This window comes from Chanodichthys erythropterus, chromosome 19 (assembly GCF_024489055.1).
Source record: "Chanodichthys erythropterus isolate Z2021 chromosome 19, ASM2448905v1, whole genome shotgun sequence".
Taxonomy (NCBI): domain Eukaryota; kingdom Metazoa; phylum Chordata; class Actinopteri; order Cypriniformes; family Xenocyprididae; genus Chanodichthys; species Chanodichthys erythropterus.
This window is the reverse complement of record NC_090239.1, coordinates 498,738-517,320: the sequence shown is the minus strand read 5'-3', so window position 1 is coordinate 517,320 and position 18,583 is coordinate 498,738. Positions and strand designations below refer to the sequence as shown.

The window sequence follows — 18,583 nt, the reverse complement described above, 5'->3', positions numbered from 1 at the left end:
ATTTAAAATTTCAGTCTTAAAAAAAAAAAAACATCTTAAAATATATATATATATATATATATATATATATATATATATATATATATATGATTATATATGAATATATATGATTATCTAAACAAGTGAAATAACAGTAAAAAATATAGGAAAATATCAGAATATTTTTTTGTGCATCATTTCTTATCAAACTCTAATTTTGCCAAATTATGCATAAATTATGAATATATCATTAATGTTATGAGCCTCAGTAAGACCACTGAAGTTTTTAATGCTTAAAATGTCATTTCCATCACAGAATAAATGTTGATTTTGTTTATGTGATGGAAATGACATATTTATGATGGTTCAGGGGAAAATGAAGGAATTCTGCATGTACGGATACTGCAGTGGACAAACTCTGAGAGTTTAAAAACATGTTTTAAAGGAGTTTCTTTTCTTTTCCGTAGAAACACACGCTTTCATATTGAAATAAGAGCTGTAGTTTGTCCGGCTGTAGTCATGGTCACTCAGCCTGTCGTATGTAAACGGGATCAGGCTGATGGGCATCAGAGGCACACGGGATTGTCAAGATTCAGGTTTAATTGCCCCAGGGGCAGAACTGGCGTCTCCAGGAGCCGGTAAACAGAGGCAGGGCTACAGTAGATCCAGACAGACAGAGACATGCGGAGATCCAGTAAGGAGGAGAACGGCAGGAGTCTGTTCCACCGCCAGCTGACACACCGGAGACGGACACGGCCGGACAACGAGCTGGTCAGTGCCGAGAAGGACAGGATTTCACTGACATTAATGAATGTTTTAGAGACCTAAACAGAAGTAGAGTAGACTGAGCTTCACAAGAGTTTATGAGTCGATCACTCGAAAAATACTGGCTCAGAACAACCCAATCACTGGGTTTGTCCATTTTCAACCCAACTTGGATTTGTATGTTTATGTACATTTGTTACATTGCATTTTTAGTGTTTCTATGTATGTATATAATTAGTTTTTTCGAAGTGTTACTACACATTGGAAAAACACTTTCAATTCTATTGTAAATGTAGAATTTGTTTTTATTTCAGTTAGTTTTCACTGATGAACTCAAACTCTCTCAGCAGCCCGTGAACAATACACGGGTCAGTCAGTTTGTCCTTCATCACTTCCTGTCTGTGTCTCTCGAGCAGAAGTTCCTGTTACACCGGCTCATCGTGGTCGGCCGTCTCTCCGGTGGACCCGCAGACCGGACGACGGTGGGAGGTTTGAGAGCATCTGATTACATGAACAATCTCAGATTTCCCAAAGATTCTGTTTCTGATGAAAGCTTTAGAATGTCAGTGTGTGAACATCCTGAATTATCAAAGGACTTCAAGCACATAATCAGTGTCAAACTCTCTGAGGTTTTCCTCTGTGTCTCAGTTCACTTCGAGAGGCTGAACGTCAGTGTTCAGAGGAGCCGTCCGGGAGAAGAGGTCACCGGCGTCCTGCTGCTCTACCCTGAACACGCGCTGAACGTCATCGAGGTGCGACACCTTCATCATTCACTCACACTCATCTTCATATGGCCGTCTGTACACTGAGGAACACAAGAGGAGAATGTTCACTATTGGAAATGACTTTTGAAACTTTAAAAAACTATTTTAGGTTATTATCTAGTTTAAGTTTTTGTAAATCTAATGTGTGCTTTTGTCATTTTTATTAGCATTATTATATCTTTAATTCATTTTTATTTTAAAGGTGCAGTCACAATTGCGAGTAAAAAGTCAAAATTATTGTGAGAAAAAACTAAGAATTGCAAGAAAAAAAGCATAATTGTGAGAAAAATGTTGCAATTATGAGAAAAAGTCAGAATTGAAAGAAAAAAAGTTGCAATTATGAGAAAATAAGTCAGAATTACGCGAAAAAAGTTGTAATTGTGAGAAAAATATCCAAATTGTAAGAAAAAAGTAAATTATGAGAAAAAATTCATAATTGGTGGAAAAAAGTTTTAATTACGAGAAAAAAGTAGAATTGCAAGAAAAAAGTTGAAATTACGAGAAAAAAAATCATAATTGGTAGAAAAAAGTTGCAATTACAAGAAAAAAGTCAGAATTATGAGAAAAAAGTCGCAAATTACGAGAAAAAAGTCCGAATTGAAAGAAAAAAAGTCACAAATACGAGAAAAAAGTCAGAATTATGAGAAAAAAGGCGCAATTATGAGAAAAAAAAGTCAGAATTTAAAGAAAAAAGTCACAATTACGAGAAAAAAGTCAGAATTGAAAGAAAAAAATCACAATTACGAGAAAAAAGTCAGAATTGAAAGAAAAAAATCACAATTACGAGAAAAAGTCAGAATTATGAAAAAAAGGCGCAATTATGAGAAAAAAGGTGCAATTATGAGAAAAAAAGTCAGAATTTAAAGAAAAAAGTCGCAATTACGAGAAAAAAAGTCGGAATTAAAAGAAAAAAAGTTGCAATTACGAGAAAAAAGTCCGAATTGAAAGAAAAAAAGTCACAAATACGAGAAAAAAGTCAGAATTATGAGAAAAAAGGCGCAATTATGAGAAAAAAAAGTCAGAATTTAAAGAAAAAAGTCACAATTACGAGAAAAAAGTCAGAATTGAAAGAAAAAAATCACAATTACGAGAAAAAAGTCAGAATTGAAAGAAAAAAATCACAATTACGAGAAAAAGTCAGAATTATGAAAAAAAGGCGCAATTATGAGAAAAAAGGTGCAATTATGAGAAAAAAAGTCAGAATTTAAAGAAAAAAGTCGCAATTACGAGAAAAAAAGTCGGAATTAAAAGAAAAAAAGTTGCAATTACGAGAAAAAAGTCCGAATTGAAAGAAAAAAAGTCACAAATACGAGAAAAAAGTCAGAATTATGAGAAAAAAGGCGCAATTATGAGAAAAAAAGTCAGAATTTAAAGAAAAAAGTCACAATTACGAGAAAAAAGTCAGAATTGAAAGAAAAAAATCACAATTACGAGAAAAAAGTCAGAATTGAAAGAAAAAAATCACAATTACGAGAAAAAGTCAGAATTATGAAAAAAAGGCGCAATTATGAGAAAAAAGGCGCAATTATGAGAAAAAAAGTCAGAATTTAAAGAAAAAAGTCGCAATTACGAGAAAAAAAGTCGGAATTAAAAGAAAAAAAGTTGCAATTACGAGAAAAAAGTCTGAATTGAAAGAAAAAAGTCACAAATACGAGAAAAAAGTCACAATTATGAGAAAAAAAGTCGCAATTACGAGAAAAAGTCTGAATTATAAGAAAGAAGTCGCAATTACGAGAAAAGGTCAGAATTGTGAGAAAAAAGTCACAATTATAAGAAAGAAGTCAGAATCGAAAGAAAAGTCGCAATTTTAATTTAAGTTTCAGTAAATCTAATGTGTGCTTTTGTCATTTTTATTAGCAATATTTCTATCTTTAATTCATTTTTATTTTAAAGGTGCAGTAAGTGATTTCTGAGAAACGCTGTTGATGTTTGAAACACACCCCTAACCCAAAAGAATCACACCCCTATCTTGATAGCTCCTCCCCCAAATTCACCAACACTATGCAACACAGGCACCTCCCCCCTCATGAGTGGACACGCCCCTTACTGCTGATTGGCTACAAGTGTGTTTTGGCACTCGGTTTGATCCACTTTCAACAGCGTTTCTCAGAAATCACTTCCTGCACCTTTAATGCTGATATTATCCACACAGTGAACAAACTCAGTCTAGATCTAAAAATGAGGTTCAGCCGAAGCTTTGCAAAATATCTAAACGTTTATTTTCCACAGAAGAAAGAAAGTCTTACAGGTTTGCAATGACATGACAGATTTGGTTTTAGCTGAATGCATTACATTCCCAAAATCTGGAATAGTTCAGGAACATCTCCTCATATAACAGAAGCAGTGATTATGTAAATCCATGATGTTTTTCATCCATTAGTGTTCCACTGAAGCTCTGCTGTCTGTCCTGCAAGACCTGCGACACATGGAGGAAAACCTGCACAGGTGAGACGAACGCAGATCATCTTTACAGACATACGCCAGTGTCCAAACATCTACTGTTCTTCTCAAACAAGAACAAATGTGGTTGTGGTTTGCTATTGGTGGATCTCATTGTGAGTGACTCGTCATCAGAGAAGAGAAGAGATGTCGTTATGTCCCTGTAATTTGCTCTAGCGGAGCTGCAGAAGTTGACAGTTCCTCTCTGACCCGCAGCGGCCTGATCCTGGAGCCCAGAATCCTGCTGGTGTCCCACGACCTTCACAGCAGACTCTTCCAGCAGTGGAACTACAAGCTGCTGAGCGAGTCTGACGGCCGCCGTACCGTCGTCTCTGAGGACCAGAGCTCAGAGGAACTAGTGAGAGAGACTCTCCGTCAGGTCCTGCGGCTCGGGCGTCACCTCTTCAACGCAGCAGAACAGATGACGGTAGAAAAACATTTGTGTATTAAACCATTGCGCTGCTCAGAGGTTGCTCTGTCATTGCTCACTTTTCTGATCTTGTCAGTAAACAAAACACTAGCTTAAGTGTGCGTTATCCTCATGTACATAGTTAAGCCTGTGATGATTTGGGATGTGGATTATGGGAGATCTGTGTATTTGAACAGGGATCTAAAGTGATTCCAGATGAAGTTCTGAAGGACGCAGCAGATGTGATTCCTCCTCAGGCCGCAGTGTGTCGTCTGGTCCAGATGGAGGCGCTGCTGAGCCCTGCGCGCTACTTGAGCACGTATCATTCACCTCTTCATCAGCTGCTGGACTCTGGTAACTCATCATCACATTCTGCTTAATGTGACATTATTCACACGCCAGCGGAAGATTATTTCAAATATACAGTATTTATAATCTATAGTTTAAATGGAATTTTATTATTATGGAAGCTTGTTTCCGCTACAGAAAAAATAAAGGTAATTGCGACTGTGTTCTCTCACATTTCTGACTTTTCCTCACAATTGCAAATTTAGATGTAAACACAGAGTTGAGAGAAAAATGTGAGTTATAAAGTCAGGATATAAAGTCACAATTGTGAGAAGAAAGTTAAAATTATTGTGAGAAAAAAGTCAGAATTACAAGAAAAAGTTGCAATTGCAAGAAAAAGGTCTAAATTGCAAGGAAAAAAATCAGAATTGCAAGAAAAAAGTCACAATTACAAGAAAAAAAGTGAAAACTGTGAGAAAAAAGTCAGAATTGCAAGAAAAAAAGTCGTAATTACAAGATAAAAGTCTAAATTTCAAGGAAAAATCAGAATTGTGAGAAAACAGTCAAAATTGTAAGAAAAGTCAGAATTGCGAGGAAAAAGTCAATTGTGAGAGAAAGGTTGCAATAACAAGAAAAAAGTCGTAATTACAAGAAAAAGTCAAAATTATTATGAGAAAAAAGTCAGAAATGCAAGAAAAAAGTCACAATTATAAGAAAAAAGTCTGAATTTCAAGAAAAAGTCAGAACTACGAGGAAAAAAATGCAATAACAAGAAAAAAGTCGAAATTGTGAGAAAAAAATCTGAATTGCAAGAAAAAATCGCAATAACGAGAAAAGAGTCGAAATTGTGAGAAAAAAGTTGCAATTGCGAGAACAAAAGGTCAGAATTGTGAGAGAAAAAATCAGAAATGTAAGAAGAAAATTCATAATTGCAAGAAAAAAGTCGAAATTGTGAGAAAGAAGTCAGAACTGCGAGAAAAAAGGTCAGAATTGTGAGAAAAAAGTTACCTTTCGCCGGGAGTTTGACTGACAAGCGATCTAACCAATCAGAACGCCGCATCCGCCATTTTGTCCGACAAAGCAGCCAGTAGTTAAAAGATTAACCTCGGTGGAGTTAAACTTGAAAAATGGTGTGTATTGACGTTTTTCCGCGTTTGAAACAACATTCATTCTCATGTTCATGGACTAATAGGAAGAGATGATCGGTTTTTACGAGCGGTTGAGCTGAGGATCTACAGCAATCTGTCACGATCATGGTCACGACACATTAAAGAGCACCAAAACGTTTTTTATTGTTTGAATTTCTTTAATAACTACACGGTTTGAAAGCTGGGACTCATAAGTAACCTGCTCTGTCTTGTCTGTCGATGTGTGGTCAGTATCCTCTTTGTTCCACGATGTTTTTTTCACTGCGTGTGGAGTGACAGCGCCACGGCTTGTCGGACAAAGCAACAGTAACTAAGGGGGGCGGGGCTCGGCCAAAGGCTAATTGTGAGATGCAACATTTTATCATTCAATTGTGACTTTATAACTCACAAGAACTGAGAGATAAAAGGTTGCAATTATCTTTTATTATTTTATTCCGTGGTGGAAACAAGCTTCCATAAAATTTTACGTTGTAATATAGAAAAAAATATTTTTACAGATAATCATCACTGAGGATGTTTTTTCTGCAACAGTAATATGGCTGGATCATTCTGTATGTCTGACTGAAGTTTGCCGTTTACTGAGTGTGTTGTTTTGTCATCTGTTGATCATCTGAAGGACATGTTTTCGGGAGTTTTCGTCCCACCACAGTGTAGGTTTGGATTTAGGGGAGGTACGACATCATGTTTTACCCTCTCAGTGCATGCAATCATGTGACCATATAGACTGCATGTGTGCATGAGATTGAACCGCCGGAGGAACGACGAATGTTTTTCCCACTTCAACCCAAAGAACACAAAGCACTTCTCAGAGGTTTCTCCTCAGAAAAAGACCCCAGTAATCAGCAGCTTCAGAGAATGTTATGAACACGTAATTTCTGAATGTTCTCTGAACGTTAAAATATTTATAGCTTATAATCATTTTATAGCCTGACAACTATTGACTGATCGGATCTGTTTCAGGAGAAACATCTGAGACAAAGTTAAACATGACCGACGACTCGTTCAGCTCCAGCTCCAAACTCTGATAGTTTTATCATGACTCTGATTCTTGTTTATTCTCAATCTTTTCTTTAAAACTCTCATCTGACCTCCAGCTAACTCCATGAATGTTCCCATCAACGCACGACTATATGTTCTCATTTCGTCTAGATAACTAATGAACATTTCAATGCATACGTCAATAATTTTTGTCACTTTTGTGTATTTGGACAGAATCTGTGTGGCCTGCAGTGGAACATCTTCAGATCGTTTGAACAACTTTTATAATAAATAAACACTTTTTTTTCACACTTGAGTGTTTGTTACCTCATTTTACCTCAGAAAGTTTCTTTTCAGGTCAACATTAAAGGGGTCATAAAATGCCTCTTTCACAAGATGTAATATCAGTCTCTGGTGTCTCCAGAATGTGTGTGTGAAGTTTCAGCTCAAAATCCCCCACAGATCATTTATTATAAAATTTGCTTGTCAAATTTGCCCCTATTTGGGTGTGAGCAAAAACACGCCATTTGTGTGTGTGTCCCTTTAAATGCAAATGAGCTGCTGCTCCCAAGAAGAGGGCGGAGCTTCGAGAGCTCATGTTATCAGCTCACGCAGACTCACTGAAAAAGAGCGAAGCTTACATTTTCTAAACCAAAAACAAAAAAAAAAGAACACAAACTCAACTAGACAGCACACTTAAACAACACAAAACTGTGTTCTGAGTAAATGAACTGTTTCATACGGAGTTTCAAACATTGTCATGAGAGTGTAACGCTGGGAACGGAGCGAACGCACAGAATCAGATCAAATGCCGTCACAGAAGGAGAATCTCTCAGTCCTGACTGATCAGCGTAATGCATTGAGTTCAATCGGGAACATTCCCATAACTTTCTTTAAAACTTATGAAAATTTTAGGACAAAACGTTCTTAAAACATTTAAAAAACTCTGTTTTCTGTAAAGCTGCTTTGAAACACTTTTTGTGTGTGTGAAAAGCACTTCACAAAAAAATTGACTTTGACAAATAACACTTTAAAAATTATGCAAACATTCCAAAAACATTCATCAAATATTAATAACACCATAACGATGTTCTGTTTTCTCTCAATGTTATGAGAACTTTTATCAAGTAAAAATAAGATCGTAAGGACGTTCTTGAATGTGATTCAGGCTGCTGTGAACACTCTTTCTTCAGAAGCACCAGCAGATGAACTCGTATAAGATCATCTTCTATAATATCACACTGATTAAATGAGGAATGATTCAGCTTATTTTCACACACTGCAGTCGCCCTCATCTGTGTCGAGTAACGGCGTCTTAAATTAGACAACCTCATTCCCACAGCGGCCAGATAAAAATACATCCTGATCCTCGTCATCTGTCGACACTTCACTGAAAACACAAGTGAGTTCATTCGCTTTCCTACGCACTGCTTTTTATTTATTTTAAACTCTTCTCTCTCTCTATATATATATATATTCAAGCACATTTATTTTGACATTTGCAACATATTTAATTTACAATACACACAAAAGATTGAGTTCAGTAAGATTTGTTTGATTTTGAAAGAAAATGAATAGTTTTATTCAGCAAGGCTGCACTTTATAATGTTATAAAAGATTCTATTTCAGATAAATGCTGTTCTTTTGAACTTTTTATTCATCAAAGAATCCTGAAAAATAAAATGTATCACAAAAATATTACTGTTTTAAACGCTGATGATAATAATCATAAATGTTTCTTGAGCAGCAAATGATTTCTGAAGGATCATGTGACACTGAAGACTGGAGTAATGATGCTGAAAATTCAGCTTTGATCACAGGAATAAATTACACTTTACTATATATTCACATAGAAAACAGCTGATTTACATTGTAATAATATTTCACTATTTTACTGTATTTTTGATTAAATAAATGCAGTCTTGGAGAGCAGAAGAGACTCTTTCAAAAACATTATCTTGCTGACCCTGAACTTTTAAACAGTAATGCGTCACATTTGCGATCCTGAGGTGTTTTGGTCCTGTTGTGTAGTTGTTGTGTGTGTGATGGTCCAGAGTCTGCTGTACATGGAGGTAGTACATATCTATATATGGAGTGCTGCATTATGTAGCTCCACCCACAGTCAAATCTCATTGGTCCATATTCCAGCTCCTCATTACTGCATATTAAGTAGGTCGATTGCATTTGTTCTCGTTCTCATCACTATAGTGATCATGTGATCAGTCACAGCAGGACACATCTCCGGTGTTTCCTCTTCCTCTGAAGGTCCAGATCCAGCAGCAGAGCCAGGAAGTTCCTGTTGGGATAGATGGCACGTTTCTGGACGATGCGGCGTATGGCCGTGTGCAGAGGCATGTCGTGATACAGCATCAGGTACGCCAGCACGAGCGTCGAGGACCGGCTCATTCCCATGATGCAGTGCACCAGAACTTTTCCTAGGAGGACGAGATCAGATCTGATTAAGCAGCCGCTCATACTCGCCTGTTCCTAGCTGGTAAAAATAACACCCACAATTCATCATTCTAACAAAGCCTAGCAACTAGCTTAGGACATACTAGCAAAATGCTAAAACATGCTAACAAAATGTTAAATCGTGCTAGCGATATGCTAAAACATGTTAGCAAAACATGCTAACTTATAGTAGCAGTGTTGTAAAACATGCTAGAAAAACATGTTAAATCATGCTAGCAGAATGCTAAAACTTGCTAACAACATGCTAAATAATGCTAGCAACAGGCTAATTCATGTTAACAACATGTTAAAACATGCTAACAAAATGCTAAATCATGTTAGCAACATGCTTATTAATGATAACAACATGGTAAATCATGTTAGCAAAATGCTAATTAATGTTAACAACATGATAAATTATGTTAACAACATGCTAATTAATGCTAGCAACATGTTAAGTCATGCTATCAACATGCTAATTCATACTAGCAACATGTTAAAACATGTTAGCAATATGCTAATTCATATTAACAGTGTGTTAAAAAATGCTAGCAACATATTAAATAATGCTAGCAACATGCATAATCATGTTTGCAATACATGCTAGCAACATGATAACACATGCTAATGACATGCTAAATAATGCTAGCGACAGGATAATACATGTTAACAAACTGTTAAATCATGCTAACAAAATGCTAAATAATGCTATCAACATGCTAATAAATGCTAAAACATGCAACCTAACACTAGCAACCTGTTGAACCATGCTAGCATAACATGTTAATACATGCTAGAAACATGTTAATTCATGCTAGCAATGTGATAAAACATGTTAACAACATGCTAATTCATGCTAACAAATGCTAAAACATGCTAGCAAAACATGCAAATTCATGTTAGCAATATCTTTCTTTCTCCTTCCGCTTCACTAAATTTAAAGCTTATAAAACTTTCAAACTTTCATGCAACATCAAAGTTTGTCCCAACAAACTTTACTCGTCTAGTTAGGTTTGATGTTGATTTTAAGTGCACACGCTGTTTCACTTCTAAGAGTGAATTCTTTGATGTTGCAGAATGATTTCTTACCATCAGGAGTGTTGAGAGCCTTGTGAATGAAATCTGCTGCCGGTTTGAAGTAAACATCCAGATCAAAGTGTGTGGAGTCTTCAGCGGGGATCCCGCAGTACACAAAACTAGTGCCGTAGTACCTCTGGTCCCCAATGCTTCCTCTCTTGGAGTGAGCGGCGTTCAGAATATGAGTGATGCCGAGTTTCTGCAGGGCGCTGCGGTTCTGTGCTATTCCTCTGATGGGAACAATAATACATCATCAGAAGATGTTTAGCCCGTGTGATCACATATCAAGATCAAAACTGACCTGGTTTACTTTCTTTACACTCTTAATAATAAAGGTTCCAAAAGGGGGTTTTCACAGCGATGCTGTAGAAGAATCATTTTTGGTTCCCCAAAGAACCTTCAGCGAACAGTTCTTAACTCTTATAGGTCTTTTTAGACCCTAAACAACGTTTGCTACAATTATAAAATGTTCTCTTTCACTTTCTAGATCTACAAATAAAAACTGGAGTGATATCTTGTTTTTATGTTAGTGTAGAAAAAAAAAGTCACACTCAGGGTCTTTGGGGTCTCCAGAGACCAGAGGCAACAAAATATAATTTTGTAGCAAAATAATTGTTTTTTAAAAAACAAATGTAATTTTACTCTGTTTATTAATGTTTTTACTTCTTATTTGTGCAGTTTTTGGAGGATTTATCATATCTTTTAAATTTATATAAATAAATAAATATTTTGTTGAGTAGGTTTTTATACAAAAACATCTTTTTATGTCAAATTCACTTTATAAAGACCCACATTTGTAACTTTCATTCATGGGGATCACATGGATAATTTGACATGGTTTAGTGTGAGATTTTTGTCCATCTTTTGGAAAATGCAGTTTTAAAAGTAAAAAATGATCACTTTATCCAGCAGATGCTGCAGAGCTCCACTATTTGCTGTTTGACTGACTGAAAGACATCTTTACACAAGTATTTTCAGCTGATTCAGATCTAAATATTATCAAATCACAATTATGACCATAAAAGCTACTTTTTGTCAAAGTTTAGCATTTTTTTGCACAAAAAAACAATGCACTAAAAAATTTTTTTTTACAATAATGTTGATTTTGAGGATAAATTTTGTCCATTTTCTAAGTGGGATCTCATCATAATGTAACAAAACAAATTTTTTTTTCATTACAAAAAATACTAAACTTTGACAAAAAAGTAATTTTTATTGTCATAATTGTGATTTGATAATATTTAGATCTAACCATTTTTTTTTTCTTAGTGTGAAGAACATTTAAATAATTTAAATAACTTTTTGTGGAACGTAAAGGTTAAAAGTTCCTCATGGAAGCATCAACGCCAATAAAGAATCTTTATTTTTAAGAATATAAGGAAGAATTCACCTCCATTCTATAAAATGGCCACTTTCCACCATCCAATCAACTTCAGATAAACAAATTTAAGTCCCGCCCTATTTTATCTTGTTGAATATTCTCTTTCACAAGAAATCAGCTTGAAAAAACAGTCGCATTTAACAGTATTAATATGATTTCTACAGATTTGTCGAGCGGCTTGTACTCACACGTTCCCGATGTACAGGTTTGGCCAGACCTCATCGATTTGGTGCAAGTTTAACTTACACGAGTCCAGAACTTTCTCCAGGTCCTTGACGGACAGATACTCTTTCCTGCTGTATTTACGGGCCATCACTGCTTTCCTGAATTACCCGCCAAATAGATGAAGAGAGAGTGTTTATAATGACCGGTGCGTTTGACTCGTGGCTCTCTGACTGATCCAACACAACAGCTGATGCCCAATTTAGTGCCTTAGTGTGCAGATAGTCTTACTCACAGAGACACGTATACACACATGTACACACATGTACACACACTTCACAGGTGATCAGGAGAACATGATTATCTGATGTTTGTACCTTTTTTTGTTTTCTTTCATAGTTTATAGTGACCACATCTGCTCCAGAAAGGCATTAAAAACTTAATAAGAGCCATAAACAAGTCAGTGTTCACTGATGATCTTTTGCTGAAGGTCAGAAATCTCTTTCACATTTGCATTCAGATTTAAAAACTAGTTTATTGGAAACCACAAAGTTCTGCTTAGTACAAGATATCTTTAATATTATTCACACACTTATGCCACACCTAAAATGATATTCAATGCAAAACATCAAAATAAATGTTAATCATGCTAGCAACATGTTAAAAATCCCAATGAAATGCTAAATCATGTTAGCAAAATGCTAACATATGCTAGTAAAATGCTAAATAATGCCAGCAATGTGTTAAATCATGGTACCAATATGTTAACAACATGTTAATCATGCTACCAACATGCTAATCATGTTAACTATGTTAAAACTTGCAAGTACTATGTAAGTTAAATGGTAATAATGCTAGCAACATGTCAAAATGTGTTAGAAATGTGTTAAAACATGCTAGCAAAATGTTAAAACGTGAGCAACAGGTTAAATTATGTTAGCAAAATAATTTATCATGCTAGCAACATGTTAAAAAAATCCTAACGAAATGTTAAATCATGTTAACAAAATTCTAACACATGCTAGTAAAATGCTAAATCATGCTAGCAATGTGTTTAATCATGTTAGGAAACATGCAAACACATGTTAACAATGTGTTAAATCATGGTACCAATATGTTAACAACATGCTAATCATGCTAACAACATGCTAATCATGCTAACATGATGCTAGAAACATGCTAATCATGTTAACGATGTTAAAACTTGCAAGTAATATGTTAGCAAAATGGTAATAATGCTAGCAAAATCAAAATGTGCTAGAAATGTGTTAAAACATGTTAGCAAAATTTGAAAACATGTGAGCAACAGGTTAAATTATGTTAGCAACATGTTAATAATGCTAGCAAATTGTTACATTATGCTAGAAAAATGCTAATCATGCTAGCAAACATGTTAAAAAAATTCTAACAACGTGTTAAATCATGTTAGCAACATGCTAAGACATGCTAGCAATGTGTTAAATCATGTAAGCAAAAATGCTAAAACATGCTAACAATGTGTTAAATAATGATAACAATGTTAATAACATGATAGCAACAATGCTAGTCATGTTAATAACATGCTAAACACAGGTTAGCAGCATATTAACAAAATGTTAAAATGTTAGCAATGTTAAAACATGCTAGTAATATGCTACCAAAACGCTAATAATGCTAACAACATGTTAAAATGTGCTAACAGAGTGTTAAAACGTGCTAACAAAACATTAAAACATGCCACAACAGGTTAAATCATGTTAACAACATGCTAACAACACACTAACAAAGTGTTAAATTATGCTAGCAAAATATGTTAATCATGCTAACAACATGTTACAACATGTTAGCAATGTGTTAAATCATGTTAGCAACATGTTAGCAAACATGCTAATCATGTTAACAATGTATTAAATTATGTTAGCAAAACAAGTTACAAAATGTTAGCAATGTGTTAAATCATGTTACCAACATGTTAGCATAAAAATGTTAATCATGTTAACAAAATATTAAATAATGCTAGCAAACATGTTAATAATGCTAGCAAAATGTTACAAAATGTTAGCAATGTGTTAAATCATGTTAACAACATGTTAGCAAAAATGCTACTCATCTTACCAAAGTATTAAATTATGCTAGCAAACATGTTAATCATGCTAGCAAACATGTTACAAAATGTTAGCAATGTGTAAAATCATGTTAGCAAAATGTTAGCAAAAATGCTAATCATGTTAACAAAGTATTAAATTATGCTATCAAATGTTAATCATGCTAGCAAAATGTTGCAAAATGTTAGCAATGTGTTAAATCATGTTAACAAACATGTTAGCAAAAATGCTAATCATGTTAGCAAAGTATTAAATAATGCTAACGACATGTTAATCATGCTAGCAACATGTTACAAAATGTTATCAATGTGTTAAATCATGTTACCAAAATGTTAGCAAAAATGCTAATCATGTTAAAGTATTAAATTATGCTAGCAAACATGTTAATCATGCTAGCAACATGTTACAAAATGTTAGCAAAGTGTTAAATCACGTTAGCAACATGTTAAGAAAAATGCTAATCATGTTAACAAAATATTAAATTATGCTAACGACATGTTAATAATGCTAGCAACATGTTACAAAATGTTAGCAATGTGTTAAATCATGTTAGCAAAACATGTTAACAAAAATGCTAATCATGTTAGCAAAGTATTAAATAATGCTAACGACATGTTAATCATGCTAGCAACATGTTACAAAATGTTATCAATGTGTTAAATCATGTTACCAAAATGTTAGCAAAAATGCTAATCATGTTAAAGTATTAAATTATGCTAGCAAACATGTTAATCATGCTAGCAACATGTTACAAAATGTTAGCAAAGTGTTAACTCACGTTAGCAACATGTTAAGAAAAATGCTACTCATCTTACCAAAGTATTAAATTATGCTAGCAAATATGTTAATCATGCTAGCAACATGTTACAAAATGTTAGCAATGTGTTAAATCATGTTAGCAAAACATGTTAACAAAAATGCTAATCATGTTAACAAAATATTAAATTATGCTAACGACATGTTAATAATGCTAGCAACATGTTACAAAATGTTAGCAAAGTGTTAAATCATGTTAGCAAAATGTTAGCAAAAATGCTAATCATATTAACAAAGTATTAAATTATGCTAGCAAAATGTTAATCATGCTAGCAAAATGTTGCAAAATGTTAGCAATGTGTTAAATCATGTTAACAAACATGTTAGCAAAAATGCTAATCATGTTAGCAAAGTATTAAATTATGCTAACGACATGTTAATCATGCTAGCAAAATGTTACAAAAACTAGCAATGTGTTAAATCATGTTAACAAAATGTTACCAAAAATGCTAATCATGTTAACAAAGTATTAAATTATGCTAGCAAACATGTTAATCATGCTAGCAATGTTAATATCAGTGTTCAGACCTGGCTTTCTCAACACAACATCACAGTTTGTCATCAAACTTTAGTTTTATTTTATTATTGAGTACAGGAGACCACATAATATGATCTTCTAACGATTTTGGTTAACACCTGTTAAATAATACAAAAAAATTAGGACTTTTAGAAACCTTTTGTTGTTTTTCACAATAAATTACAGTACAAAAAACATTTCACAGTAAAAGTACCATCATCTAAATTATAACAAAATAACTGGATATCACTGTAAATCATTACATTTTCCTTCTACAGCTGAGAGCTGAGGAGTGATGATCCCGTCTCGTGTTGGGATGTTCATGTCGTGCTCTTCATACGGCGGAGCGTCAGGTCCAGCGCCCGCAGCTGTCTGAGGAAGCCTCGGTTCGGGAAGATCCAGCGGTGCAGTTTGACCGTTTGAACGGCGTCCAGAAGAGAAAACCGCTGGTGGATCATGAGAAACGCCAGAACCAGAGAGGCTGAGCGACTCACTCCCACCGCACAGTGAACCAACACCCGTCCTGCAGAACACAAACCCAGATGTGTGTGTTTACAGTATATCACTATTCAAGCCTGATGATCATATCTGATACTCATGATTTTGCTATAAAATGTTGTATGAACAATCAAATAAACCAGTTGATAAAAATCAGATTTGCACATGCAGCAAGCATTGATCATTTAGAATTGTGTTCATCTAATATGATTCAGTAGTCTTCAGGGGTCTAATGCATGTTCATGGTGCAGATAATCACAGTCTGTCACCTCCTGGAGACCTGAGAACCTCTTTGATATAATCAGCGCAGGGGTGAAAATAAACCGACAGGTTGAACGATGGCGAATCGTCCGCAGGGACTCCGTAATACTCCACCGTTGACCCGTAGAACTCGTGACTGCCCTGACAGTGCATCTTCCCATGAGCGGCGTTCAGGACGTGAGTGATGCCCAGCTTCCACAGACTGAAGCGATCATTGGCCACAGACCTGAGAACAGAAACACACAGCAGAGAGAACTGAGAGAACGCAGATTTATAACTCATCTAGAGAATAAGTATCCGACCTGACTTTGAGAGATTCATTTGGTGTGTGATTGTGAATAAGTTAAATCAGCTCTGCTCAGAGTACATTTGGTCTCTCTCTAAATAGTGTTACAGTAACACTGAAGCAGAGTTAAAGTTAATGAGATAATTAAGCAATTAATAAGGCTGTGACTGAAGTCAGTTGTAGTTCTTTTCTTCAGTGATTCTGCTTGTTAACAGCAGGCGTTCATCACTAATGTACAATCATCATTTAATTCATTGCTTAATTATCTCATTAACTTTAACTCTGCTTTAGTGTTATTTTAACACTATTTAGAGAGGGACCATATGTACTCTGAGCAGAGCTGATTTAACTCTGGAGATTTTGCTGTGTAGAAATCATTTTTGGGCACTATAAGTGAGATTTTTTTGGCAAATTTTGCACATTCAAATTAATCAATTTGACAGCAATGTATATATATCGATGAGTCACAATATACAAATCGATTAATCACAATTTATTGCATCTAACATGAAAGATTGTAAAAAATATATTTGTTTATGCATGCATGTGAGTCATTCCACGAAACCGGTTCGATTTGGATTTACACATTTTTAGATTTTTTACCAAAATGTATTACTTTTCTGAACACCCCACAACATTAATGACATATTAAAAATTTAAGAAAAACATATTTTCCCATCTCAGGCATCAAATCCCTCATTATTTTAAGTTATGGACACTATGGAGCTCTCTGAATATTATTATAAAATGTTTTTTTTGTGATAAAATCAACATTTGCCTATTAATCAGATGACCCTCACACTAATTCAGTAATTGCAAATATAAAAGTTACATAAAATCTCACACTTTTGCTACTAAAGCCTGAAATTGGCACTTTTTGTGACAGAAACCTCATCATTTCTGATCAAAGGCTTCAGAATTTGAACTAAAATCAGTTTTCTTATGATTGCTCTGAACATTTCAGACAGAGTTCAACTAACTTTAAATTACTTTTTCATAAACTTAAAATAATAATAATAATAATAATAATAGAAATGTAGGTGTGACGGGGTTTTGATTTTTTGCCCAAATTGGCCACTGTTCTAGTGAATAAACGGAGAGCGCATGACATGCATAATATTAAGAAATCATGAATAATGTTGAAATTACAAAGATAATTTTCACAAGTAATAGTTTTCTATATTTAATTGATGTAACGAGTCGTTAAGCTCGACAAACACAATTTCACAACATAATTTAGTTATAATTATTAAAGAAGGTGGTAACTTGCTCACAGTGTTGTTCAGAAGACTTCTATGACGTCACTTCCTGTTAATGATGTCACATAAGTATCAGTTCATCATGGTTTGTGTAACGGGGCTGAGGGGTTACTGAGGTACGGAACTAAATCATGTGATTTTAATGAATAATCATGAATTTACTTAGAAAAAAAACATTACCAGCAAAAAAGCACACATGGATATTTATGGAAATGGCAAATGCACTTTTTTCTCATTTTATTATTCATATCCCAAGTACACTTTCATAGAAGGTCTTGAGGGACGTGACAAAATAGGTGGTTTGAATGAAAAAAACAAAATAATTTCTAATATGAAGATAAAATGTATGTCATGTTTATAAATATAATTAAAGGAGACATTACAATTAATACAAAAAGCTTTTGAAAATATATTTTGGTGACCCAACAGATAAAATACACTGAAAAAAGTTAGAGGGACTCAAATCGTACCAGTTTCATGGAATGAATCATGTATATATATATATATATATATATATATATATATATATATATATATATATATATATACATTGATGCATGCATAAACAAACATATACATGTGTATATATATACACACACACACACACACACACACACACACACACACACACACACACACACATATATATATTTATATATATATGAGATTTTTTGACCATAATAGACCAAATATGCACTATGCTGTTTATATACATTTTTATTTCAGTTGTAGTTATTTCAGTGCATCAAGTTACACTAAATGAAAAAAAGTAATGTAGCTTTGGCTCTGTTTATTTTATTTCAAGTGATGAGAATGTTTTAGTTTCAGTTATCTATAACATCCCTGCGACTCACATGTCTCCCAGGAAAAGGTTGGGCCAAACTTCATCCACATGATTCCCACTCCTCTTCCCTCCAAACAGGATCTTCTCCAGTTCTTTAACGGAGGGAGTTTCACACTCATCATCATCATCCATTAGACTGACTCAGAGTTTGACTACAATATGAGCATGTCATACTGC

General features: G+C 34.4%; 2 protein-coding genes across 2 annotated transcripts; one reads left to right on the top strand and one right to left on the bottom strand.

The window, feature by feature from the left end:
• Positions 1–412: 412 nt before the first annotated feature.
• On the top strand, positions 413–6,446 carry tex47 (testis expressed 47). The gene is given in 8 exon segments (XM_067369543.1): positions 413–750; positions 1,161–1,233; positions 1,393–1,496; positions 3,889–3,953; positions 4,164–4,374; positions 4,554–4,710; positions 6,360–6,403; positions 6,405–6,446. Coding segments are annotated over 8 exon segments (786 nt in total). The 5' UTR covers positions 413–660.
• Positions 6,447–8,244: 1,798 nt separating this feature from the next.
• On the bottom strand, positions 8,245–18,538 carry LOC137008286 (uncharacterized). The gene is made up of 7 exons (XM_067370255.1): positions 18,417–18,538; positions 16,026–16,243; positions 15,599–15,781; positions 12,076–12,127; positions 11,868–12,002; positions 10,311–10,528; positions 8,245–9,205 (listed from the first exon to the last, which is right to left on the bottom strand). The coding sequence occupies exons 1-7, from the start codon at positions 18,536–18,538 to the stop codon at positions 8,994–8,996; spliced, it is 1,140 nt and encodes a 379-aa protein (XP_067226356.1). The 3' UTR covers positions 8,245–8,993.
• Between the last annotated feature and the right edge of the window lie 45 nt (positions 18,539–18,583).

What these genes read in the sequence shown, in the direction of transcription:
- LOC137008286 (XM_067370255.1), bottom strand. Translation starts at nt 18,538, where the DNA reads ATGGATGATGATGATGAGTGTGAAACTCCCTCCGTTAAAGAACTGGAG. An exon ending in GCTGGACCTGACGCTCCGCC is followed by an intron (nt 12,128 to 15,598) that starts GTATGAAGAGCA and finishes TCTGTGAGTAAG; the next exon opens with ACTATCTGCACACTAAGGCA. An exon ending in AACCTGTACATCGGGAACGT is followed by an intron (nt 10,529 to 11,867) that starts GTGAGTACAAGC and finishes TGTTCCCATCAG; the next exon opens with AGGAATAGCACAGAACCGCA.